The 26,724-nt window shown below is 44.1% G+C and overlaps 1 protein-coding gene and 1 pseudogene across 1 annotated transcript; both read left to right on the top strand.

Annotated features, from left to right (window-relative positions):
* The first annotated feature begins 3,527 nt into the window (after nt 1-3,527).
* On the top strand, nt 3,528-9,947 carry LOC132216131 (zinc finger protein 239-like). The gene is given in 5 exon segments (XM_059665236.1): nt 3,528-3,658; nt 4,544-4,642; nt 6,934-7,007; nt 8,309-9,508; nt 9,510-9,947. Coding segments are annotated over 2 exon segments (1,149 nt in total). The 5' UTR covers nt 3,528-3,658; nt 4,544-4,642; nt 6,934-7,007; nt 8,309-8,443; the 3' UTR covers nt 9,594-9,947.
* A 10,334-nt stretch (nt 9,948-20,281) lies between these two features.
* Nucleotides 20,282-26,724, top strand: part of LOC132216094 (zinc finger protein 345-like) — a 49,947-nt pseudogene continuing 43,504 nt past the window's right edge.

Raw genomic sequence — 26,724 nt, 5'->3', positions numbered from 1 at the left:
ACACCCCTTACTGGGGATGTGCCTGCAACCAAGGTACATGCCCTTGACCAGAATCGTCCCTGTTCGGGCGCCAGATGCCGGGCTCCAACCCCAGCAGGTCCAGGGGTTCCCAAAGGCGTAGACGGAGTCGGCGAAGAAAGAAGGACACGGAGACAGTGTTCAGTTGATCAGCAGCCTAGCCAGGATCTCCAGCCAAGTTCTGGTCTGGATCTCCAGAGAGGTTCTGCTTAGGATCTCCAGCTAGGTTCTGGGTCCAGGTTCTCCAGCCAGGTTCAGTCACCAGGTTCTAGTCAGGTTCTCTTGCCATGTTCTATAGTCAGGTTCAGTCCAGGATCTTTTGCCATGTTCTCTCGCTAGGTTCTGTCTCTAGGTTCTGAGGCCAGTTTCTGTCCAGGATCTTTTGCCATGTTCTCTCCAGCAAAGTTCTTCTGTCTCTAGAGAACGTTCTGTGTAGGTTCTGTGACTAGGTTCTGTGTTCTAAGTTCTGTGTCTTTCTGTCTTGTTACATCTGTATTTATACCAGTTGATTCAATCCTATCAATCTCTGTTACAAAGGTTAGGGCATTTCTTATCTCCATTCCAGGGAGTAAAGATTATGTAGCTTAAGCATGATTGTTCGTAGTTAAAGTGATTAATTACCCACCTGGCACTTAGTTAAGAGGTTTTATTCCCTCCCTACCTTCAGGGGAAAATCCCTACCTGGGGAAACAACCTTTCTCAGAGACCTTGGTTAAAACACATAGTGCCAAGAAGGTGAGCAAACATATTAAGAACAGTATGCCATAAATGCCAGGTCCCTTGAAACAGCAAGCATGGACCGGCTCCCGGCAAATGAACCTGGGACCCTTCAGTCTGCAGGCTGATGCTCTATCCACTGAGCCAAATCAGTTAGGGCTGACCTGAAATTTAATTCCCACAGAGACCATCTGTTCATGGTGAATTCACTTGATCAGCATATTTGAATATCTAACCTTTCCCAAAGACTTTAGTGTGAAGATCTACATTCTCTGTAATTTCCTGGGAAAAGATGAAGGAAATCTACCTGGGAAACCTGCACTGGTAAAACTTCTTGCTTCAAATCATCTGTGGGAACCAGGCCAGTAATACCAGATAGTCAAGGGCAGTTAGAGTGTGAAGGACTCATCTGTAATATGTCAGACAGCCAAGGACACTCTGAGCATGGGAATCTTATCAGGGTGAGCAAGGACTATACAGAGATACAAGGCCACTGCAATCTACACTGTGCCCTTCTATAACCCAAAGGATTGATGTCACTGTTGGCAGGAAGCCTCTTGTGTAAGTAGTATTAAAGTATATTAGTAAGGCTAGAGACCTCAGATGAAGCTGAGAGCCGGTAAGGCTATGCATGAGGCTATGAGCTTGTGGAGAGCTCAGATATAGCTACCTTGTGAAGCCTGCGTGCTAAAGAGCCTGGGAAGATGCAGGGAGCTCAGGTGCCGCTACTGTGTGAGACTGTGAGTACACAGGCAGCATGTGGCTGCTCAGATGATAGCTGTAGGCACAGAGGATACTGCTGCTGCTTCAGGCTGTGGGTACAGAGGCTACTGCTACTTTGTGGGAAAGATGTATTTATCAGCCGGTGTGCGGCTGCCTGTATAGGACTGTTGTGAAGAGCTGTTTTGTCTGATGGTTCATTGTTAGCAGTGCCTACAGGCCCACTAGCTTCTATAATAAAGACTCATATATACCCACAACTTCTCATGGCTTCTCCTTCTACTATTTCACGTTCAAGAAGGTCCAGCCCCTGGCAGAGGAGCTCGAACCCCACAGTTGTTGTAGTTGAGCTGAAGGTAAAGGAGGCACTTAGACTAAGTTGCCAACAGTTGGTGCAGTGAGCAGGGTTCAAGGTGGAACTTGCTCTCACAATTAGCATTATGAGCAGGATTTAGGACTAAGCACTCCTGGGCATGTGTCCTACTCTGATACATGGCATCGTCAAGTAGAATTCAGAAGAATATATGGACTCAGAGCAGCTGTGCTGTGATACATCACACTACCACAGGTCTCAGGCGTGCTGGGGCTGAGGTGTTACCCAGCGCTACTGAAATCAGCTCTGGGGGAGCCTCGCAGGCTTCAGGAGTGAACTGGTTAAAGGTGGCATAGCATGGGCCTCAGTGCAGGCTCTTCTGGGGGGAAGAAGGGGGTGCTATGTTGCGTTTGGTGTTTCAGAAAATCAGCACGTGCTCTCATTGCTGTAGGAATTTGTGAAAGTCTTTGCAAGGACAGACACATGAAGACAGAATAAAACATTTCACGTATAGGAGCTCATTGTTCCTGAGTCTCCTGTGACAAATGCAGGATGAGGTGGCCTTTCCTTCATTTGCAGGTTCTTCTCACTGTGGGTGTGAGGTGAGCTGATGAACAGGCTGTGCAGACGCCTTTGAAAGCACATTCTGTGACTCCTCAACATATTGTCACCTGAGAAAACATCTGAGGACCAGGATCAGTAGCCGGGACCAGATGGCTGCTTCTCAGGTAAAAGATGTGTCCTGGGTCAGAGACTATATTTGCTTTTCCACTAATATCTTTGGATTTATTTCTCTACTGTTGATGTTTTGCCTTGCTAGGTTGTTTCCCTTTCCTTATTTCTTTCCTATTTTCTTTTGATAGTCAATGTCAGCAGTTCCTATATTTCCCTCTCTCATTCTTGAAGTATATTTTTATTGGTTACAAAAAGGAAGAGAGAGAGAGAGAGAGAGAGAGAGAGAGAGAGAGAGAGAGATAGTAACATGAATGATGAGAGAATCATTGACTGGCTGCTTTCTGCACACCCCACATTGGAATCAATCTGGCAACCTGGGCATGTGTCCTGACCAGGGACCTCTTGGTTAATGGGTCAGTGCTCAACCACTGAGGCACACCCACTGGACCAGGCAGATGGTATTGTTCTAAGAATACCCGTAGTAAATTTTCAAGTATGATTGTGGCTTCTATATGTCCTATTCCATGAGAACTATAAATTCCATTAACAAATCCCTTGAGATCAAAGTTATATACGAATTTTTCCTGTGTTTTCAATTTCTGTGTATTCAGACATATGGTACGTGATCCGGTAACATTGGTATCACAAGTAAAAAGTGAGCTTATTACACAAGTGGAAACAGAGACCTCATCTCAGAACATGAATCAGCATTTATATTTTCCAAAAAGTGCAGTCATTTTCTTTGTTACACTTGAAGAAGTGCTTAAATTTAGACTCATCTTGACATTTTCCGCTGAGAAATATACACCACTGACCCTTAATGACGCAAACACAGCACTCAGAAATCCATATTCCTGTGTCCACGCCCTCATTTTAAAGTTTATCTTCCTGAAAAGTGAAATCTATACCATGGATTGTTGACATGAGTCATCCTCATTTGTCAGTGTTCGAAAACACATCAGAGAATTTTATTGGATGATTCAAGATACACTCCTAGGTCCAAACCTCTTCTCCTAACACTGTTTTCATGTTGGGTGACATTATGTACTCTTCTGGTTACCTCTATATAAATGTATCTTTTCTTTCAGGGACCGCTGACCTTCAGGGATGTGGCCATAGATTTCTCTCAGGAGGAGTGGGAATGCCTGGACCCAGCTCAGCGGAAATTGTACCTGGATGTGATGGTGGAGAACTGCAGCAACCTGGCCTCCCTGGGTGAGGATGACTTCTTTCCTGATTTCCTATGCAGGGGTTTTGTTCCTTTTATTATTTTAACTAGAGGCCCGGTGCACAAATTCATGCACCTGTGGGGTCCCTCACTGACATCCCCCAAGGTTCTCCTGGATTGCAAGAAGGCACAGGCCTGCCGAGGGACCCCACCAGTGCACGATCTGGGCTGAGAAAAGACGTGAAACGTTGGCCAACCGGGGAGGGACCACGGGAGTGCTCCAGGGTGTGTCTGCCTGTCTCGCTCAGTTCTAATCAGTGGAACCCCAACAGCAAGGTAACCTACCAGTTGGAGCATCTTCCCCCTGCTGGTCAGTGCACATCATAGTGACTGGTTGACTTTCTGCCCCTGGTGGTCAGTGCTCATCATAGCGAGCAGTTGAGCTGCCTTAGCATATCATTAGCATATTAGGCTTTTATTATGTAGGATATCTTTAGGGAGCTTCTGCTTTCTAGGGTAGATTCTTACTCTCTGTGTTGTGTACCTACTCTCTCAAAACTTCCATCTTGCAGAATCTCTCATGTATTAAACCACTACTTCCTCATTTGCTTTAAAAGGAAGGCTTGCTTGTAACTACTTTTTTTTTTTTTTTTTTTAACATAGATTACATTAGATTACTCACCTGAGGGAAATCCTGTACTATCTGTCTCTGTGACTTGTGTGCTTTAGTTAAAAAGTGTCATCCATGTTTCTCTTTGTGGTATCAGGTGATAATAACTATTTTTATTTTTTGACAGGATAGTATTGCATTATATATATAGGGTAAATTTTACTCATTCATTCAACTATCCATGGGCATTTGAGTTACTTCCATCTAATGCGTGCTTTTCTGAGTAGCATTGTAATGGACAGTGTGTAAATGTCTCTTGCAGATCCTCTGTGAATATTTTTCGATATGTACCTATAAGTAAGATGGCAGCCAGCAGTATTTTATACTTTACAGCATACAAATCGTGCACCTTTTACATAAAGTAAACTATTATTTCATTTCTCTTTATACTGTTATTCATGTAATTGCACACTTAATTTGTTATTTTGTACTAATTTCTGTTACGGTACCAGAACACAGCTAACTTTGTGGGTTGGCTTTATATACCATGTTTTGAGAAATTCATTGGATTTATATATATTTTTAGAAATATGTAGTCTGTGATTTACAACACACAATTCTGTCACCTATTAACAGAAATCATTTTATTATTTTCTATTTTTGTTGTGATCATGGGAGTTACTTAAAATATTTTAAGGCTATAACAATATACTTTAAACTCAGTATGTCAGTTGCATACAAAACTGTGCTACTTGCCATCTCTACAGCCCTGTACCCACTGAAGTTATTGATATCACATTATCTTTTACATTGTGTGTCTTCTAGCAGAGATTTAAGATTTTATTCCTTTTATTTATTCTTTTAAAAAATATATTTTTTGAGAAGTTTTTTTTTCATATGCTTTTAGGATTGTATTCTGGGATTCATGATATTTTCATGTTTGGTTTTTTTTTGTTTTTTGGGTTTTTTTTTACCTGTTCTCATGTTTATATTCTATTCTACTTATAATTCACTGAGCTGCTTGTATTTTTTTTTTTATATATATATTTTATTGATTTTTTACAGAGAGGAAGGGAGAGAGATAGAGAGCTAGAAACATCGATGAGAGAGAAACATCGATCAGCTGCCTCCCGCACATCTCCCACTGGGGATGTGCCCGCAACCCAGGTACATGCCCTTGACCGGAATCGAACCTAGGACCCTTCAGTCCGCAGGCCGACGCTCTATCCACTGAGCCAAACCGGTTCCGGCTGAGCTGCTTGTATTTGAATGTCTCTTTCTCTAATTGTCCTGACCTTCAACTGTTAATTTTTTATGTAAGCTGCGTAATCCTTTTCACTGCTCTCTCTTTATGGATTCCCCTTGTAGGTTGATTTGTTAGTGTCTTAGGAGTCCCTTAGGTTCCCTTCATATTTTCACATATTTGCTACTTTCCCTGAATCAAAATTTTTAATGAATTATGTACAAATTCTTTGATTTTTTATTTTTTAAATAGTCTGTATTGATTTCAGAGAGGAAAGTACATGGAGAGATAGAAACATCAATGAAGAGAGAGAATCCTTAATCGGCTGCTTTCTGCACGATTGGGATTGAGCCTCCAACTAGGCCTATGCCCTGACCTAAAACCAAACCGTGACCTCTTGTTTCATAGGTCGTAGCTCATTCACTGAGCCACCGCTGCCAGGCCAAGTTTATAATGTATTTCGTTGATGATCCTACTGTACTATTTAATTTGGATATTATGTTTTTCAATTTCCCATTTCTGTGTGGTGTTTGTAAAATACTTTCTTTCTCATTGTATTTTTATTTTGGTTATATAATATTTTGGTGATATTATATAATTGTATTTTATTTTCTACTTTTTGGTTTTGAGATACTTCTTTTTCATTTTTCTTCAGGTAATTAATATATTGCCATTAATGTATTGCCCATTTGATTACATTTATTCTGTGTTTCTGATGGCATACTTTCTATTTCTTTGCATGACTTGATATCTTTTTAAAAATTATTTATTTATTTATTTAAAATATATTTTTATTGATTTCAGAGAGGAAGGGAGAGGGAAAGAGAGATAGAAACATCAATGATGGGAGAGAATCATTGATTGGCTGCCTCTTGCACTCCCCTCACTGGGGATCGAGCCCGCAACCCGGGCATGTGCCCTTGACTGGAATCGAACCCGGGACCCTTTGGTCCATGGGCCGACACTCTTTCCACTGAGCCAAAGTAGCCAGGGCATGACTTGATATCTTTTGTTGAGATTCAGAAGTAGTCTTTTTTTTTTTTTTTTTTTTTTCCAGAAGTAGTCTTTTGAACAGGCCACTACAGGACACTCATCATGTACTGCCATCCTGTTCCCACTCTGTGTCATGCACAACAGACATTTGTTCTTCAAGATGCTTCATAACAGAGAGATCATTGAACACTCACTTCCCTCATCTTTCTCTCTCCACTGAAGAAACTGGGAGGTGGGGGTGTTTTGATAATATTGCCATTGTGTGTCAGGGGGTATGAGCAGGTATCATTGGCAGATATAAGCAACTCTTTGTCCCTCTTTGATGGGACGTTTACTCATTGTATCTATCTTGAGCTTTCTTTGAATCCTTCACTTGCATTTGGAGTACTCAAAAATGTCATTTGTCCTGTACTTGGTAATTTCAAAGTGCACTCATCTGATTGTCAAAATTAAGAATTTGTGTTTTTTTTTTCCAGCTATAGCATCTGAAGATAACCAAGACTTTTTGCTAAAGCCCACACTTCAATATTTATCCTCTGAAATTATACTGGTAAGATATAAAAGGTGTGCTTTTGATACTGTACACTTAATGAAAGCCTTGGAATTTGAGGAAGAATGTGATGAGAAAGAGGGGATGTAAATATAAACCGAACTAACCTGGCACGGTTATTCATAATATAATTCTTGTGAACTAAAGAAGTCAAATGTACTATGCATTTGAGAAACTTCCCACTTAAAACTCAGTTACATTGGCAGATCAGTTTGTTTCTGCACCTGATGGTTGAAAACAAGTTTTTACTGTTGTGTATCCTTAGAAAGGAAATCTGGAAAACTAGGAGCTAACACAGTCTTTGCTGTGAATAATGATTAGAATTGTTTAAAATGTAGGGTGGGATTAAACTTTCAGTCATTCATTTGTAAAATTTAGGTATTTATAATGTTCCTATAAAAGTAAAATCTGCTCAATTTGTCAATTTTATTACTTTTAAATGTATATATTTTTATTGATTTCTGAGAGGAAGGGAGAGGGAGAAAGAGAAACATCAATAAAGAGATGCAGCACTAGCTGGCTTGGCTCAGTGGATAGAGCGTGAGCCTGCAGACTGAGGGGTCCCTGGTTTGATTTCGGCCAAGGGCACATACCTGGTTGCAGGCTTGATCCCCAGTAGGGGGCGTGCAGGAGGCATCCGATCAATGATTCTCTCTCATCATTGATGTTTATATCTCTCCTCCCTTCCTCTCTGAAATCAATTAAGAAATATATTTTTTAAAAGTAATGATATTGAGATACAGTCCTAACTGGTTTGGCTCAGTGGATAGAGTGTTGGCCTGTGGACTAGTGGGTCTCAGGTTTCATTCCAGTCACATGCATATGCCTGGGTTGTGTGCTCAATCCCCAGTAGGGGATGTGCAGGAGGCAGCCGATCAGTGATTCTCGTTCATCGTTGATGTTACTATTTCTCCCTCACCGTTCCTCTCTAAAATCAATAAAAATATAATTTAAAAAAAAATGAGAGACAATCATTGATTGGCTCCCTCCGGCATGCCTCTATTGGGACCTAGCCTGAAACCCGGGCATGTGCCCTAATGGGGAAACGAACCATGATCTCCTGTTTCATACCTCAATGCTCAACCACTGAGCCCCGCCAGCTAGGCAATTTGGCCATCTTTTAAACAAGGATTCATTATTTGTCCCCAAACAATTTTATTTTTATGTTTTGTCTATAATTTCAATACATTGGGAACACTTTTTTGTATAACTTTCATGGTTTATTGAATATCACAAAATGGTTCTTGTACAAGTTTCTTATAGTTGTCACTAAAGGACTTTCTATCTCCCATTACCAGCAGAATAAATATAATGGAAACACAATTTACCAATGGAACGAACATTGGAAAAACTTTAAGCAACAGTCATCTCTTAATAATCAACCGAGAATTGAGCTTTCAGAAGACCATTATAAAAGTGGAAAAGTCTTTGACCAAATGTCCTATAAGACTATAGGCCAGGTTTTTCATATTGTGGAGAAGACACACAAGGGATGTAGACTTGTCAAATCTTTTCAGGAATCTTTAAATAACACTGAACAAGAGAATATTCATGCTGATGAGCAACCTTACACAGGTAATTCATGTGATGGAATCTTCAGTCAAATACTCAATCTAAATAGACTGACGGAATTTCATACTGGAGAGAAGCCTTATAAATTTACCGAATGTGACAAAGCATTTAGGGAGTCTGCAACCCTTCATCAAAATCAGAGAATTTATACTGGAGAGAAGCCGTATAAATGTAGAGAATGTGACAAAGCCTTTAGCCAATGCTTAACCCTTTTTCTTCATCAGGGAATTCACACTGGAGAGAACCCTTTCAAATGTAGTGAATGTGACAAAACCTTCAGCAGGTCCTCAAACCTTATTGCACATCAGAGAATTCATACTGGAGAGAAGCCTCATAAATGTAGAGAATGTGGAAAAGCCTTTATCAGCCGTAAACATCTTACTGTACATAACCGTATTCATACTGGAGAGAAGCCATACAAATGTGGAGAATGTGGCAAAGCTTTCACGCAGTACACATCATTTACCAATCATCAGAGAATTCATACCGGAGAGAAGCCTTATAAATGTAGAGAATGCGGCATAGCCTTTAGCCAGTCCTCATCCCTTATTTATCATCAGAGGGTTCACACTGGAGAGAAACCTTATAAATGTAGAGAATGTGGCAGAGCCTTCCGTGTTATATCATTACTTACTTATCATCAGAGAGTTCACACTGGAGAGAAACCTTATAAATGTGGAGAGTGTGGCAAAGCCTTTCGCCAGTCTTCATCCCTTACTTATCATCAGAGAGTTCACACTGGAGAGAAGCCTTATAAATGTACAGAATGTGGCAAAACCTTTACCAGCTTCTCAAACCTTACTAAGCACCTGAGAGTTCACAGTGGAGAGAAGCCTTACAAATGTAGAGAATGTGGCAAAGCCTTTAGCCAGTCCTCATCCCTTATTAAGCATCAGAGTGTTCATGCTGCAGAGAAACCTTGTACCAGGTAAATGTGGAAAATGTGGCAAATCCTTTGGCGGCTCCTCAGGCCTTGCTAAGCATCAGAGTTCATTCTGGAGAGAAGCCTTATAGATGCAGAAAATATAACAGCCTTTCATCAGTGTTCCTGCCTTACTGCACAGCGGAGTTCATACCTGAGAGAAGAATTACAGATGTGAGGAGTGTCGTAAGTCCTTTACCACCTGTGAGAACTTACTGAACGTCACAGAACTGATACTGGCAAGAAGCCTTATTAATGTGAAAAATGTAGAAAAGCCTTTAACTGTACCTGAGAGACTTTATACTAAAGAGAGTCCTTACAGCCCTGACCGGTTTGGCTCAGTGGCTAGAGCGTCGGCCTGCGGACTGAAAGGTCCCAGGTTCAATTCCGGTCAAGGGCATGTACCTTGATTGCGGGCACATCTCCAGTAGGGGGTGTGCAGGAGGCAGTTGATCAATGTTTTTCTCTCATTGATGTTTCTAACACACTACCCCTCTCCCTTCCTCGCTGTAAAAAAATATATATATATCAATAAAATATTTAAAAAAAAAAAAAAAGAGAGAGTCCTTACAAATGTAGAGCATGTGCACTGACTGTACCCACAGCTCAAAATTTACTGAATAACAGACAATTATATTGAAGGAAAGCCTTACACTGTAAAAAGTGTGAGAAAGCCTTTAATCTGAGGTCTACCCTACTCAACATTTTAGGAATCATTCTAAAGAGAAAGAGCAATAATATAAAGTTTTCATCCAAAGATTCAGCCATGATTTATCATTGAGAATCATAAAATAAGGTTTTACAAATTATGAGCCATATGTCAAAGCGTATATCTTCATTTATATGTCATACAACGTCTGATAATTATTACTGGATACAAGCCCAACAGTTACAAAGAATGTGACAAACCTTACTCAGCATGCATGCCTTACCCAACATCAGAATTCATGCTGGAGAGAATCAATACAAATGTAAACAATGTCCTAAATGTTTAATCAGCATCCGTAGTTTATTCCTCACATTTGAATTCATACTAGAGGGAAACCTTAAATCTGAAGAATGTGGGCAATCATATAGTTGGACCTACAGCCTCAGTCAATATCAGGGATTGTAATTGGGTAGAAATTCTACATTTATGATATAGGAGGGAGGACTTTTGTTCAAAATATACAGTTTACAAGTCTCCAAGGAATTTATACTTTTAGATGACTTTAAAATGTAAAAATTTGCCCTAACCGGTTTGGCTCAGTGGATAGAGCGTCAGCCTGCGGACTGAAGGGTCCCAGGTTCGATTCTGGTCAAGGGCATGTACAGTGGTTTCGGGCACATCCGCAGTAGGGAGTGTGCAGGAGGCAGCTCATCAATGTTTCTCTCTCATCGATGTTTCTAACTCTCTATCCCTGTCCCTTCCTCTCTGTGAAAAATCAAAATATATTAAAAAATAAAAATAAAAATAAATTGTAAAAACTTACCCAAGTATATAATTGACTATGAATTTTAAAGATTACTGAATTCACACTAGGTAGGTAGCCAAAATGCCTTTCAGGTATTGCTCTAAATCAGAATGTTTCTTACACAGTGTACTCCAAACTTTAAATGTAGATAGGTAATATTTTGTATGCTTGAATATATCAAAAGAATTGATGTTTCCATATGTACAATTTCTTAGAGTGTTAATCTCATTTATATTGAAATTACTTGAAGTATTTTGAGAAGGAAATATTCATGTGATTCTACTCCCATATCGCTTGATGCTGCTATGTGTTATTCCTGGTGTATGTGTGAAATCATGAGGTTGATTCTTTCTGCCTTAAAGATCTGTGAGCTGTTGTATATGATATGGACTTTACTTATGCACTTTTTCCCATGGAATATTGGATATATTGTAAGGCACACATTTTTTCTATTAGAGAATTATACTATTGAAAGAATCTCTTAAAATAATTCTTGAGGTTTTTTATTATTATTATATTTTATTGCTTTCTCACAGAGAGGAAGGGAGAGGGATAGAGAGTTAGAAACATCAATGAGAGAGAAACATCGATTAGCTGCCTCCTGCACACCCCCTACTGGGGATGTGTCCGCAACCAAGGTACATGTCCTTGACTAGAATCGAACCTGGGACCCTTCAGTCCGCAGGCCGACCCTCTATCTGCTGAGCCAAACCGATCAGGACAATTCTTGAGTTTTATAAATGATGTCATCAGAGTTACTTCCTTTTCTGTGCCAATGCGTTAGGATGAAAACTTTCTGAGGGCATATCCATTTTGGTTTTGTTTTTTGTTGTTTTTTTTAAATATATTTTATTGACTTTCCACAGAGAGGAAGGGAGAGAGATAGAGAGTTAGAAACATGGATGAGAGAGGAACATCGATCAGCTGCCTCCTGCACATCTCCCACTGGGGATGTGCCCGCAACCCAGGTACATGCCCCTGACCGGAATCGAACCTGGGACCTTTCAGTCCACAGGCCGATGCTCTATCCACTGAGCCAAACCGGTTTCGGCCCATTTTGGTTTTGATGTTTAGGTGAACGGAAGTACACTCAGGACAGAGCTGTCTGTGTAATAGGTTTTCCATAATTAACAGGAATATTGCAATACCAGTGACATTGTTGCACTCAGGATGCAGAATTGGCATGAACTCTGCATGTGGAAAGATGGCACCTTTCCCAGGCTGCACTGCTGGCTGAACTCAGAAAAATTAATTCTATTTCTTATGTTTCCTATTTCCTGTTTCTCTCTGGTTTTGCACTTTGTCTTCTAGGCTGCCATTCTTTTTGCAGTGCTATGATCCCAGCCTGTAAAGCTGCTCTTGTCCACATCAGCCCCTCAAGCCTGTGTAGCTTCTGCTCAGTTGTTTGGGATTCACTAATGCAATGACTGACAGTAGAATTTGGTGACTATTTTACTCTATTTTCACGAAGTAGTAAGCTCACCATTTGGGTTCTCATGCTGACACCTATAGTTTTGAATATGAATATGAACTTTTGGAATACCACAAATTAGCATCTGTATCCTTTTTTTTTTTAAATATATTTTATTGGTTTTTTACAGAGAGGAAGGGAGGGGGACAGAGAGTAAGAAACATTGGTGAGAGAGAAACATCAATCAGCTGCCTCCTGCACACCTCCCACTGGGGAAGGTACATGCCCTTGACCGGAATCGAACCCGGGACCCCCCAGTCCGCAGGCCGACGCTCTATCCACTGAGCCAAACCGGTCAGGGCCATCTGTATACTTTTAATTGGAATGATTTTTCTTGTCCTGATACTCATTGGAAACCTTAACAATTTCTCAGTGTTACATCAGTAACTTCTTTATTGGGGTGGGATTAGCCCATGTTAAACAGGTTTTATTCTCACTTTCTTGAATGTAGCCTAATGTTGGTCATTCTTCCTAGAGGAACCGCAGAGATCATGGCAGCTTTGCAGTTGAAAACTTTTATTATTTTGGATGCAAAGTTACTTTGTTTATTCACAGCCTGACCAGAGGTATGTCCATTGGCATTAGCTGTCCCTAGAGTGTTTTCCAAGCCATCACTGTAAGTTTCAGGGACAGCAGGATAGCACAGATTGAAATGAAAGTCCTACATTTATTACTTCTCCAGTAGTGTCCAGTGCTGAATTTGTACAAGGCAGTAAACATCCAGGTGCCACCCAAAGGACTGACAAAATCATTGCAGAGACAAGATGTTCAATATTCTTCTACTTTCTGACATACCCATGGAGCATTCGTATGTATATGTATCTGTTGATATTTTGTGATTGGGACTCATTTGGACCAGGGACTTTATTAATTTGTTCTGTTATAGGACATAGTATGAGGTCCAGATCATTTGTAGAATTGAATCCCAACTGGACAATAGTTCCATGTTCTGATACTGTAGTGAGGAATATTGATTTATTTCTCTGGGAGATATATTCATTGATGTCAAAGGGAAGTTAAAGTCCCCTCCTATGATTGTATTAATTAACGTGAAAATGCCAATAATTATATACCTGTCAATAATCACAATATAAATGGTTTCACTGCTTCAACCAGAAGACACAGGGTATCTGAATGGATAGGGAAAGACGATCTTTACATATGCTGTCTACATGGCACCCACTTCAGATGACAAAAACAGCATGAAAGTAAAGGGTTGGAAAAAAGTTATTTCAGCTCTGCCTTTGGGCCCCAAAGAAACTACTTTGCAGAGAATGTTGCTCTAGTGAGAGCTCTAATCCTGGACGGTGTACATTTAATAGGTATGAGGATAACCGTGCTCAGAGTTAGCTGACCCATGTGGAAGCGCTGACTTTTAGTGAAGTCAGCACGTAACAGTGTTTCAGACCAGATCCGGTGTGTTCAGGGTGGTATGGCCGTAGACTGTAACAGTGTTTCAATGCCCAGAGCTGTGGAAGGAGCTGGAGCAGGTCAGAGCAGGCCTGCTGGGAAACTCAGGTAAACATGCCTTTCTTTTATGGGAACCACTTAATTGATGGCTTTACAGTCTCTTTATAAAATTTGGAAGTCCAATAAAGGAAAAAACTGCCCTTGGAGGGTAAAACAAGTGATTTCATGGAAATCAAATTTTTAAAATGCTGTGGTTGCAATCCTAATGTCAGATAAAGCATATACTTTGAAAGAGAGGCCATAATAATGGAGGGATAATTCCTAATGCTAAAGGGATCAACTTATCAAGAGTATAAAACCCTTGTAAACATTTGTGGATGCAAAGTAGGAGGACCTGCGTATATAAAGCAAATATTGGTGGACATGAAGGCAGAGGTTGGTCTTTCCCATCTGGGATCTTTGTATTTTGGTTGTTGACTCGGGGAAATAGGGATACAGATGCTTCAAGACCTGTGACTTAAAATCACTTTTTCTCATCCGATAGACTGTATTTTCCCCGTGGTGCTAGAGTCTTTGCTCAGAGCATACATTTTTTAAATATATATATTTTCTTGATTTTTTTACAGAGAGGAAGGGAGAGGGATAGAGTTAGAAACATTGAACAGCCGCCTCCTGCACACCCCCTACTGGGGATGTGCCTGCTACCAAGGTACACGCCCTTGACTGGAATCGAACCTGTGACCCTTCAGTCCGCAGGCCGACACTATATCCGCTGAGCCACATATAGCCAAACCGGTCAGGGCCAGAGCATACATTTTGATGATGAGGTATTTAACCTTTCTCTGTTTTTCTGTTTCTGTCATAGCTCAAACTATTGTAAAATCCAAGATCATAAAGAATTAACCCTATGTTTTTATGTCAGAGTTCTTACATTTAGCTCACATATGGCTTCTATGTCTTGGATAAATCAACCATTTTTACTGCAGTCACCTGCTCAATGACAGTCCCTAGCTGAACACCAAGGTTTTTTTGTGGGAAGGACATGCAGAGAATAACATGGTTACCGTTCAAAAATCACATTCATGATACATTTTAACAATAATTATGTCATTTAAAAGCCCACTTTGAACCTTAGTTTTATATGTAAACTTTCCATTTTGTTACCAGTTATTCATACTTTTGAGTCCGAAACACCCTGAGGTTACATTGCTTCTGTAACCTCAGATGCATTCATACAATCAGGCAAAAGTGATTCTCCTATCAGTGTTGTTTTTCCCCATAGATTCCTGGGGATTTGTGCACATTAATACATCACTTCCTATGTAGACTCTTTGTTCCTGGTTTGTATTGAGCTGTCAGGGCATCATCCAGATGAGGCCCCTGAGCAATCCTTATTGACCAACCTGGCTGATAGTCCAGAGCCTACTTGCAGGTTCTACTCCATGTGTGAATAGACACCCCTTCTCAGTGTGATCACCTCACCAAAGCCTGTGGCTGAGTTCCACGTTACTGCCTCATATAGAGACGTGTGGTAAGGATGTTAATTTCCTTATGTGAACATAACAGGAAACAGGAAACCTAGCTTTCAAGTTTTTAGTGCCATCATTTAAACCCAAAATAATTTTAAACTTGAAATAAATAACCTAATTTTCATTATTCTGTTTCCTGTGGAAATTCTGGAGATTGTGCTGGTGGAGTTTTTTTTTGTTTGTTTGTTTTAAATATATTTTATTGATTTTTTACAGAGAGGAAGGAGAGAGATAGAGAGTTAGAAACATCGATCAGCTGCCTCCTGCAACATCTACTGGGGATGTGCCCGCAACCCAGGTACTTGCCCTTGACCGGAATCGAACCCGGGACCCTTCAGTCCGCAGGCCGACGCTCTATCCACTGAGCCAAACCGGTTTCGGCGGTGGAGTTTTTATCAACTTGATCACATCTGTATGTTCCACAGACATTTCTAAAAGCTTATTTCCAATACAGGGCCTCCGGGTTTTCTCAAATAATAGGAGTTTTGAAAAATTTAAAGTATTTTTATCCTAATTTAATAAGATTTTATTATCTTTGTGTTAATTTAAAAAATTTTTTTATTCATTGCAGAGAGGAATGGAGAGGGAGAGATGGAAACATCAGTGGTGAGAGAGAATCATGGATCCCCTGCCTCCTGCATACCCCACACTGGGATGGAGCCCTCAACCAGGGCACGTGCCCTGAGCAGGAATGGAATCCCAACTTCTGGTTCATAGTCCTATCCTCAACCACTGAGCAACACTGTCTGGGCAGGTTTTATTATTTTAAATAAATTCTTATGCTGAGATAGATTGAAAGTTTGGAAGATACATTGCTTTTGGACAACAACGACAGATAAAACAAGCTCCCATGACTCAGCTTACTCCCAGTCGTGTCTACTCACTATGCAGAGAATGTCCTGCTGTTTGTCTATAGATGGAATCTTTTTTAAAAAATAAATTTATTTAATTAATTTTTTACAGAGAGGAAGGGAGAGGAATAGAGAGTTAGAAACATCGATGAGAGAGAAGCATCGATCAGCTGCCTCCTGCACACCCCCTACTAGGGATGTGCCTGCAACCAAGGTACATGCCCTTGACCGGAATCGAACCTGGGACCCTTAAGTCCGCAGTCCGACGCTCTCTTCAGTGAGCCAAATCAGCTAGGGCTAGATGGAATCTTTTTCAATGAAACATACTTCAGATTAGATGCTCACTAACACATATTGTGGTAAAAATTATTGTGGGTATAAAGGGAGATGTAATTATTGGGTATTTGATCAATGGTTTTACTTCCTTTTAGGCTTACATTACAGAGAATGTGCCACCACACAAAATGTTGTAGAATTAATGATTCCTTTGTTTATATTTGACCCCTGGATGTGCTCCTATCTGGGCTCAAACCCGCAATCCTGGCACATTGTGATGATGCTCCAACCAGCAAAGTTACTCCTTGGCCAGGACAAAAGTAATGAATCTTTTTGTTGTGAATCCTCACCTGAGTCTATTTTTCCATTGATTTTTAGAAAGAGTGAAAGGAAGGGGGACAGAGAGAAACAACTTTGTGGGAGAGACTCATAGATTGGTAGCCTCCTGTAAGGGCCAGGGATACACCCTGCAAGGTGGGTACGTCCCTTTTACCGGAATCATAGCCAGGAGGATTCAGTCCATGAGCCAGTGCTGTATCCACTGAGCGACACTGGCTGGGGCCAGAATTAATGATTCTTGAGCTAAAACTATGTCTTAGTGTCTCCAGTGTATATATTTGGCAGGTTTGTTATCCATACGTAACAGATCATTCAGAAATAGAAAACAAAACAATAAATGGGGAATTCTGGAGTCAGGGGACGATCAAATAGGTTATAATCCTATATATGCTACGTGCCCAACCATTCATTTGACCATTTGACTGTTAGCTATGATGTGCACTGACCATTAGGGGGCAGACACTCTGGTAAGGTTAGCTTGGTGCTTTGGTCCAGCTGGGCAAGATGGGCCAGGCAAGTCCTTTAGCTCTCCCCCATCTCTCCCAGGCCCTGATTGTGCACCGGTGGGGTCTCTCTATCTGGCCTGCACCCTCTCACAATTCGGGACCGCACGGGAGATGTAGGAGAGCCGGTTGCAGCCTGATCCCCGCAGGCCAAGTGGATGGACCCCACCAGTGCACCAGACCTCTGGAAATAGAAACGTGTGGCCCAGCCTGTGTTACTTGGTGGATGAGCACTGACCTGTGAACCAGGAGGTCGGGTTAGATTCCTGCTCAGGACACATGCCTCGGTTTCCCCTTCAGTCCCAACAGGGGGCATGCAGGAGTCTGTGGAACATTGGTTCTCTTTCATCATTGATGTTTCTCCCTACTTCTCTGAAATCAATAAAATACTCAAAAAATAAATGTAGTCTCTATGTCGAGTTTTGGTCTCCTTGGGGAATGAGGAAGGGAACAGGAAAGGCTGCTGGTGAGTATGAAATTGCCCATCTAGCCAGGGAGAGTTGTGTGTTTCACCTGCTAGTTCTTCATCCTCAAACACATCATTGCAATTTTTTGTTTAATGAAAGTGCTTACATGAATTCCAATTGCAGTCCTGTTCCTGGGTTCAAGCCCCTCTCTACCTACAGCCCCTCACTGAGATCCCAGTTCCTACAGTTGATTTTTTTACAGAGAGGAAGGGAGAAGAAGAGGAATAGAGAGTTAGAAACATCGATGTGCTTCCTGCATACTCCCTACAGGGGATGTGCCTGCAATCAAGGTACATGCCCTTGACCGGAATCAAACCTGGGACCCTTCAGTCCGCAGGCTGACGACACTCTATCCACTGAGCCAAACAGGTCAGGGCCATAACCCTTTCCAACTGTTAGTTTCCAACACACGTTGAAATCTCTCTGAGTGCTTTTATAATATATTTCAAGCTAAATACGTGAGTCACTGACTTCCCAACTTCTCCACTGGAAATGTAAAAGGATGTGAACAAGCAGACATAACTGAGGCAGGACGTTTCATTCCATTATCAGTTTTAAGGAGGAAATAAACAGAAATGTCAGAAAGTCCTAGATTAGTTTTACCACATCATTGCTGGAGGTTGCATTTGCCCTGTGGATTGTATCCTCTCCCACAAAGAAGGCTCCTGTTGGATGCAGGTGAGGTGTCATCAGGGTTTATGTTGGGGCATTCCCCTCAGTTTCATTGGTGTATGGATCTGTGTTAATCCAGGATCACACCCACTTGGTTGCTCCTGCTTTGTAAAATGTGTTTCAGGGTAAAAAAAAGTGAATCTTTCAACTTTTCTATATTCGAAGTGTGTTGGCTGTCCCACATCTCTTTGGCTGTCCACAGCCAACATCGCCTTGGAAATTTGATAGGAAATCTATTTATTCTGTAGAGCACAAAATATTAAGGAATGTCTCAATTTATTGGTATCTGCTTTCTTCAGCATTATATCATTTCAGTGTAGAAGTCTTTCACTGTCTTTGTAGAATGGGTTGGCCTTTATGTATTTGCCTGTTAGTTATATGTAGTGTGTTTTCTGGCTTTGGGTGGCAATACTGAGTGTTGATATTTTATTGGCGTAACGTAATTAAATACTTATATAGGTTAAACATAATCCTCTGGCCATAACAGGTTTGGCTCAGTGGGTAGAGCGTCAGCCTGCAGACTCAAGGGTCCCAGGTTCGATTCTGGTCAAGGCCACCATGTACCTTGATTGCGGGCACATCCCCAGTGGGGGGTGTGCAAGAGGCGGCTGATGGATGTTTCTCATCGATGTTTCTAACTCTCTATCCCTCTCCCTTCCTCTCTGTAAGAAATCAATAAAATATATTTTTTAAAAATGGTTGAGATTAAGTAAAGAGATAATAATTATTATTCTCATAACTGTTTTAAATATTGTCCATTTTAAAATCATTTTCTATCCCAAATATAGTGGATACTAACAAGAGACATTGTACATTATGGTAAATGGCCCATTATCTAGATTATAGAGACTACTAAAGATACTCATTTCAAAATGCACTCCCAGAACACAAAAACTTCAAAGACTACAAATTACAAACAGAAAATTTTTATCCCTTGAAAAATACCAGATGAAAATACCTCCCCCACAGTGTTGGATGGGATCTTATCTCATCAGGGGCCTAACCATGACTGGATACCTGGGTCTGTCTCTGAGACCCCCCACCTTCCTGGTTCCCTAACTCAAGCTGCCTCTCCCTTCAGTTGGGGAGACAGGGAGGGGGAGGCTGCCCTCCCCCTCCGCCCTCCTCACTGAGGGTTTAAGGATCCAGGCGAATCAGAGGCAGAACGTTCTGGTTTCCAACCCAATTTGCCCGCCTTTTGAATTCCCTGTAACTTCACTGTGAGAATGTGCTCCCGGCCTGTGAAGATCCTGGGAAAGAGCCCTCCCTGGGACACCTGCAGCTGAAGGGCAGACCAGCCAGTAGCTCTAAGCACAGCCTCTGGGAGCTGGGAAACTTCTGTGTGAATTCCAGGTTCCTCCTCCCTCCTCCCTCTTTATGCTTTTGCCACAGCTGCCAGTTACTCGCTAGCACCCTAATAAAGGAGCAGCCCCTCTATCTGGGGTGCCTTGTGCCATCAGAGGGCACCTGGCCCTTTCCTCCCTTTAAAGAAGTAAAAGAAACGCCCTCCCTCTGCTCCTGTCTCTTCTCTCCCTTGTGAATCCTTTCGCAGCCGCGTCCCCAGCCAAAACCCTGACAATGACGTGGGAAACTCCCCCAGGAAGGGCTGTCCCTGTGGGAGGAGGTGCGGGGACCCGGGGCTGCCCCCTCGCTCCTGCCCCGCCCTCCCCCCTCTGTCCCTGCACAGGCCTGGCCGCCGGGCTCGGCCCCGCCCCCATCGCGGAGCCGCTCAGCTCAGGCTCTGGCCCCGCCCACCCCGCAGGGAGGCGCCTGCGCAGTTCCTTGCAGACGGAAGCGGCTGTGGAGGGGAAGGTGGCGGTTCCCCTGAGGAGGGTGTTTGTCTTTAAAGCTGACGCTCCGTCCCCCTCCCCGCAGGGAAGGCTGAAGGCGCTGCCCGCGCTGGAGTCCTTGTTGGGGTCCCCGCCCCGGAGCCTCTCTCAGCGGTGAGTCCGGTCCCGGGAGGCTGCGCGGTGCGGGCGCCACGTTCCTTTGGGAGGAAACGGAGGCCCCGGCCCGGGGTCTCTCCGCCTGTGGCTGTGGCCACCGCCTGCCGCGCGGTTTTCCCGCAGAAAACCGTTCCCGGGGCCGCCGGTGCTCCCCGCGGGGCTGAGAGTCTGGGTCAGGGGGTTCCCGCCCTTTGCGCCCCTCCCCGCGTCCGGCGCTTTCGGCCCAAAGAGCCCGGATGGCTCCCGGCCTGGGGGTCTGCACCCCCCTCCTAGGCCCACCCCCATTTAATAAGCGGTCTGCCTGCCCGGGGAGCACAGTGTCCATGGGGGGGTCCAGGGGGAAGGACGCGGTGTCCCCTGAAGAGGCGACCTGCCCGCAGGGAGGGGCTTTGTGGGCGCGGTGACTGCGGGGGGCGGGGACCCAGGCTGGGGGGTCAGGAGAGGGAGTGAGAGACAGACACGTGGGCGGGAGGAAGGGCAGCGAGGGGTCCACAGAGAGGGGCCCATAGGGGGTGTGGGGGGGGCTGGACGGCGACGGTAGGAGTGAGGGGGTCACTCGGGAAAGTGGCCTGAGGAGGAAGGAAGTGGAGACACAGGGAGGAGGGGGACCCAGAGAGAGGAAGGGGGGCTGAGAGGGAGCGGGTCCTGGGGAGCAGAAGTGGGGGCCGCACAGGAGGAGGCACTTGAGACAGAGACATTGGAAACCTCATTCACTCAGAGAGGAGAGACTTGTCTGTTTTTCATGAATCCCTTGTCATTTCCTGGGATGGCAACAAGGAAGTAACGTGTCTGTCACCATCTGATGCTTTTTGAAGGAATATTAGAAGCCCTACCTTTGTGGTTTTGGGTGTGTGTGTGTCTGTTTTCATGGATTTACTTTTTCTATCTTTAATACTTAATTTATTATTTAAAAAATATCCTGAGATAAATCCTCTGGGTTTTCTAAGATCCCTTCAGGAGCATTTTAAGGAATGCCCTCAGGCCCTAGCCCATTTGGCTCCCTGGATAGAGCCTTCACCTGCAGACAGAAGGGTCCCAGGTTCAGTTTTCCTCCAGGGTATGTATCTTGGTTGGGGGCACATCCCCAATGGGGGGTGTGCAAGAGGGAGCTGATTGATGATTCTCTCATCAATGTTTGTAACTCTCTATCCCTCTCCCTTTCTCTCTGTAAAAAATCAATAAAATATATTTTTTAAAAATAGAAATGCCCTCAGGTATGCTTTTCCCTATAGTGTTGGACAGCTGCTCTGGGTGGGGCATCATTGGTTACTGAGGTAATCTGGGTGATGGAAGGTGAGGACAGGGATTGGCAGGATGCCTTTGTGAGAGTGGGGAGCAAGCTTTGTTTAGGGGAGGTAAGGGGGTGCTCTGTTTGGTTTGGGGGGGTCAAGACAGCAGCTCATGTTCTCATTTTTGTAGAAGTTCGTGGAAGTCTTTGGGAGGAGAGACACATGAAGACACACACTTGAAAATTCACAGTGCGGTCTCCATGAGGGAGCTCAGTGTTCCTGATTTTCTCTCCTCTGACCAAGAACAGGAGGGGGGTGGCCTTTTCCTCATTTCCAGGACCTCTGCCTGTGAGTGTGAGGTGAGCTGATTAACAGGCTGTGCTGACTTCTCTAAATGCACATTCTGTGACTCCTCGACATATTGTCACCTGAGAAAACATTCCAGACCCCCATCAGGACCAGGACCAAATGGCTGCTTCTCAGGTAAAAGGTGTGCTGGGTCACAGGCTATGTTTGCTTTTCCTCTAACATCTGGTGATTTATTTCTCTATTTCTGTTTTTTGTTTTTTTTTAATATATATTCCATTGATTTTTCACAGAGAGGAAGGGAGAGGGATAGAGAGTCAGAAACAGCGATGAGAGAGAAACATTGATCAGCTGCCTCCTGCACATCTCCCACTGGGAATGTGCCTGCAACCCAGGTACATGTCCTTGACCGGAATAGAACCTGGAACCTTTTAGTCCGCAGGCCGACACTCTATCCACTGAGCCAAACCGGTTTCGACTATTTATTTATTTTTCCCAGGAATGTCAGCAGTGATGACTTGTCCTATGCTGTGCCTCTGTCACCTGATACCCATTGTCTCAATCCATGTGATGGTCATGGGGCAGAGGTGCTCCCCTCACTGTAGAGTTGATAGTCTCTCTTTCTCAGTAAGAAGGGTCTAGTAGGGATTTGTCGAGACATTGTGCAAAGGCCATCACATGTTATCTGGAAATGCCCTACTACTTAGTTTCTATTTGCTTTAGAAAATAGACACCCTACTTTTCTTTCCTACAGATCATTGGCTTTTGACATAGGAGCTTTATCCAATCAGGTCTTATTTCTGTAAATATTCATTATATTCCATACTCATGTCAGGGACATACTTTACATGATCACTTTTTGAATATTCTGGAACGTTTACAAGAATCATATGGATATATCTTCAATTCAGTTAATTTTCTATGATTATAGTTCTCCACTAATATACAGAAATTTTCAAATAAATGAGTGTCTAAGAAACTGTAGGTCTAATTTGTTTTCCATCATTATGTGAATTCCTTTCCTTATTGTGTTTGCTAGAGGCCTGGTGCACAAATTTCTGCACTTGGGAGGGTCCCTCAGCCCAGCCTGTGCCCTCTCACAGTCTGGGACCCCTCGGGGAACGACCACCTGCTGGCTTAGGCCAGCTCCCCAGGGGGATTGGGCCTAAACTGGCAGTCAGACATCCCTCTGGCAGCCCGGGAGCCCTCAGGGGATGTCCACTTTCCAGCAGGGAACAGGCCTAGCTGCAGTCGGACATTCTCAGCGCTGCTGAAGAGGTGGGAGAGGCTCCCACCACCACCACAGTACTGGCAGCTGTCAGCCTGGCTTGTGGCTGAGCAGAGCTCCCCCTGTGGGAGCACACTGACCACCAGGGGGCAGCTCCTGAATTGAGCGCCTGCCCCCTGGTGGTCAGTGTGTGTCATAGTTACCAGTGATTCCCAGTCGCTCTGCTGTTAAGGTCAATTTGCATATTGCCCTTTTATTATATAGGATAGAGGCGTGGTGCATGGGTGGGGGCAGGCTAGTTTGCCCTGAAGGGTGTCCCGGATCAGGGTGGGGGTCCTGTTGCGGTGCCTGGCCAGCCTGGGTGAGGGGCAGAGGGCTGTTTTCAGACTGGCCACACCCTCTTCTGGGTGGGGGTTCCCCTGGGGTGCTTGGCCAACCTGGGTGAGTGGCTGATGGCTGTTTGCAGGCTGGCCATAGCCCCTTCAGGGTGGGGGTCCCCGCTGGGGTGCCTGGCCAGCCTGGTTGAGGGGCTGATGGCTGTTTGCACGTTGGTCACAGCCCTTTCAGAGTGGGGGTCCCCCCTGGGGTGCCTGGCCAGCCTGTGTACGGGGCTGATGGCTGTTTGCAGGTTGGCCACAGCCCCCAGCCACCCAAGCTCCCAGTGTTGGCTGGCTGGAAGCAGGTATCTGGGATTTCTTGAGCTTCTATAATTGAAACTTTGTTGCCTTTTTTGGAGGCCACAGCCGGGGGGTGTGGGGGTGCTCTGTTTGGTTTGGGGGGGTCTGAAGTAAATACAGTTTACTGTATTGGTTGCCATAGCCAGGGCAACCAAGCCTCCTGCTTGCTCCAGCTCCGTGGCTGCTGGCCGCCATCTTGATTGGGTTAATTTGCATATCGTCTCTCTGATTGGCTGGTGGGCATGGCTTGGGCGTAGCGAAAGTATGGTCAATTAGCACCTTTGTCTTTTATTAGTGTAGATGATACTCAAAGGGTATCGTTCACAAATAGATTCATGAAATTTATGCAATCACAAAATCTTGATTTCATTTGACATGACAGTTCTGTTTTCTCTCTTTTAATAGTATACTCTAGAGTCCCAGTGCATGAAAATCTTGCACTGAGGTGGGGGAGAGGTGTTTCTCAGCCTGGCCTATGCCCTCTTACAGTCCAGGAGCCCCAAGATCGATTGCCCTAAAGAGGTAGGCTCTGGCCACCTGACCAGGGCTCCATGATGTCCCTGCCCCTGCAGAGGGAGGCCCCGTCCACCGTCCCCAGCCAGCCAATAGGTGGCCTGGGCCTCCCTCTGCAGGGTGATCATGGGGCGCTAGCTGGGCCCCCAACCAGTCACATCCCACCTGCCTTGGCTGGCCGGCGCCCGTGCGTTTCATAGCATGGTCATCCAGATGTTCGTTCTGCTGTTTGTTCCTTGGGTCGATTTGCATATTACTCTTTTATTATTGTAGACTAGAGGCCTGGGGCACAAAAATTTGTGCACTCATTAGGGGGGGTTCCCTCAGCCCGGCCTGCGCCCATTCGCATTCCAGGACCGTTTGGGGGATGTCCACCTGTCGACTTAGGCCCACTCCTCAGGGGATCAGTCCTAAGCTTGCAGTCAGACATCCTTCTGGCAGCCAGGGAGTCCTTGGGGGATGTCCGACTAAAGGCTTAGGCCCCCAAGGGAGCTGTGATGAGGAAGCTGGGGTGACAGGGGAGCCACGCTGTCCCGCCCTGGGTCGGGTCGCACACGGGTCGCCTGGGCAGGGTGGCTGATCGCTGCTGCCCCTCCCGGCTGCCCTAGGGTCGGGTCGCACATGGGACGCCTGGGCACGGTGGCTGATCGCTGCTGCACCGCCCGGCCGCCCTGGGTTGGGTTGCATATGGGATGCCCGCCACCCCGGGTCGCAGATAGCAGGCCCGGATGGTGGCTGGGCAGGCGGGATGGCGCTGTCCCGCCCTGCCTGCATTATGCAAATTAGCCGCCATCTTTGTTGGCAGTTAATTTGCATATCACACTGATTAGCCCATGGGAGGTGTAGCGAAGGCACGGTAAATTACCACGCTTGTCTATTATTCGGATAGTTCTCATAGGTGTGTCTGACTCTACATAAAATGTTAACATTATTTGAGGTATTTTTTTATTACTTGCTTAACTTGTCTTTATTATTCTCAGTTACAGAAACTGCTGTGAATATTTATGAGGTTTCTTTATGTTGTTTTTTACTGTAGGGATGACTGAGTCTGATGTTTTATGAAGGAATATTAGAAGCACTGGATCTTTTTTCTCTCCCATGGATTTGCATTTTGTATTTCTGATATTTAATTCATGTAAATAGTCGTTAACTTCTGAAATTACCATTGGTGACATCTCACAAGGAGCTCTTATCATTCTTTTGTTAATATAAGGCAGTCTCTCCCTTTTTAAAGCTATAAACCTATAAGTCATTACATTAAAGAGAAACAACCTAATTGTTTTTGGTTTGAAGTATATTGTGTGTAGTTCAGATTCTGAGCCCTGCATCCTTTCTACTGTTTATCATATGTGGAAACTTCATTGGTACTTCATCAGTAATTTGAGGTGATCTCAGTGTGCACTTAGTAAGGATGTCAATGATCTTAACAGTCAGAGTCTCGTTCTGTGAATTGGTCTAATGTTCAGCTCCTCTTTCCTTCCCTTTTTGTGATTTGTGGACTTAGTGTCTATGAGCCACAAAGGAGCTATTGCCCTAAGTCCTTGTCCATTCTCTGAAACTATTGAAGGATGGACTGGATTGAACTGGAACTTGATCCCCACAGAGCCCATCTATTCATGGTGAACTCATTTCATGAACATATTTCAATAGCTAACTTTCCCCAAAGCCTTTAGCATAAAGATCTATTCTCTGTAATTCCCTGGGACAAGAGGAAGGAAATCTGCCTGGGAAACCTGCACGTGTACAAGTTCCTGCTTCAACCCTCCCCTCTCTACCCAGAGGTCTCAGGGGTGCTGGTTCTGCTGTCTGGTACCCAGCGCTACTGAAAACAGCTCTGGGGGAGCCGCGCAGGCCCCAGGAGGGAACTAGTTAAAGATGCCATATCATAGGTCCCAGGGCAGGCTTTTTCAAGGGAACGAAAGGTGTTTTGTTGTGTTTGGGGTTCAGCAGAGCAGGACATGCTCTCATTGTTATAGGAGTTTGTGGAAATCTTTTGAAAGACAAACACATGAAGATAGAATGAAACATCTCACGGTTTGGTCTCCAAGTAGGAGTTCACTGTTCCTGACTCTCTCCTGTGACAAAGGACAGGAGGGGGTGACCTTTTCCCCCTTTCCAGGTCCTTCTGACTGTGGGTGTGAGGTGAGCTGATTAACAGGCTGTGGGGACGCCTTTGAAAGCCCATTCTGTGACTCCTCAACATAGTGTCACCTGAGGAAACATCCCGACCCCGATCAGGACGAGGACCAGTACCAGGACCAGGACCAAATGGCTGCTTCTCAGGTAAAAGATGTGTCCTATGTCATAGGCTATGTTTGCTTTTTCTCCAATATCTGTTGATATAGTTCTCTT

Source organism: Myotis daubentonii, chromosome 15 (genome assembly GCF_963259705.1).
Source record: "Myotis daubentonii chromosome 15, mMyoDau2.1, whole genome shotgun sequence".
NCBI classification, from domain to species: domain Eukaryota; kingdom Metazoa; phylum Chordata; class Mammalia; order Chiroptera; family Vespertilionidae; genus Myotis; species Myotis daubentonii.
The sequence above is the reverse complement of the archived record's forward strand: the minus strand, read 5'-3'. Positions and strand labels throughout refer to the sequence as shown.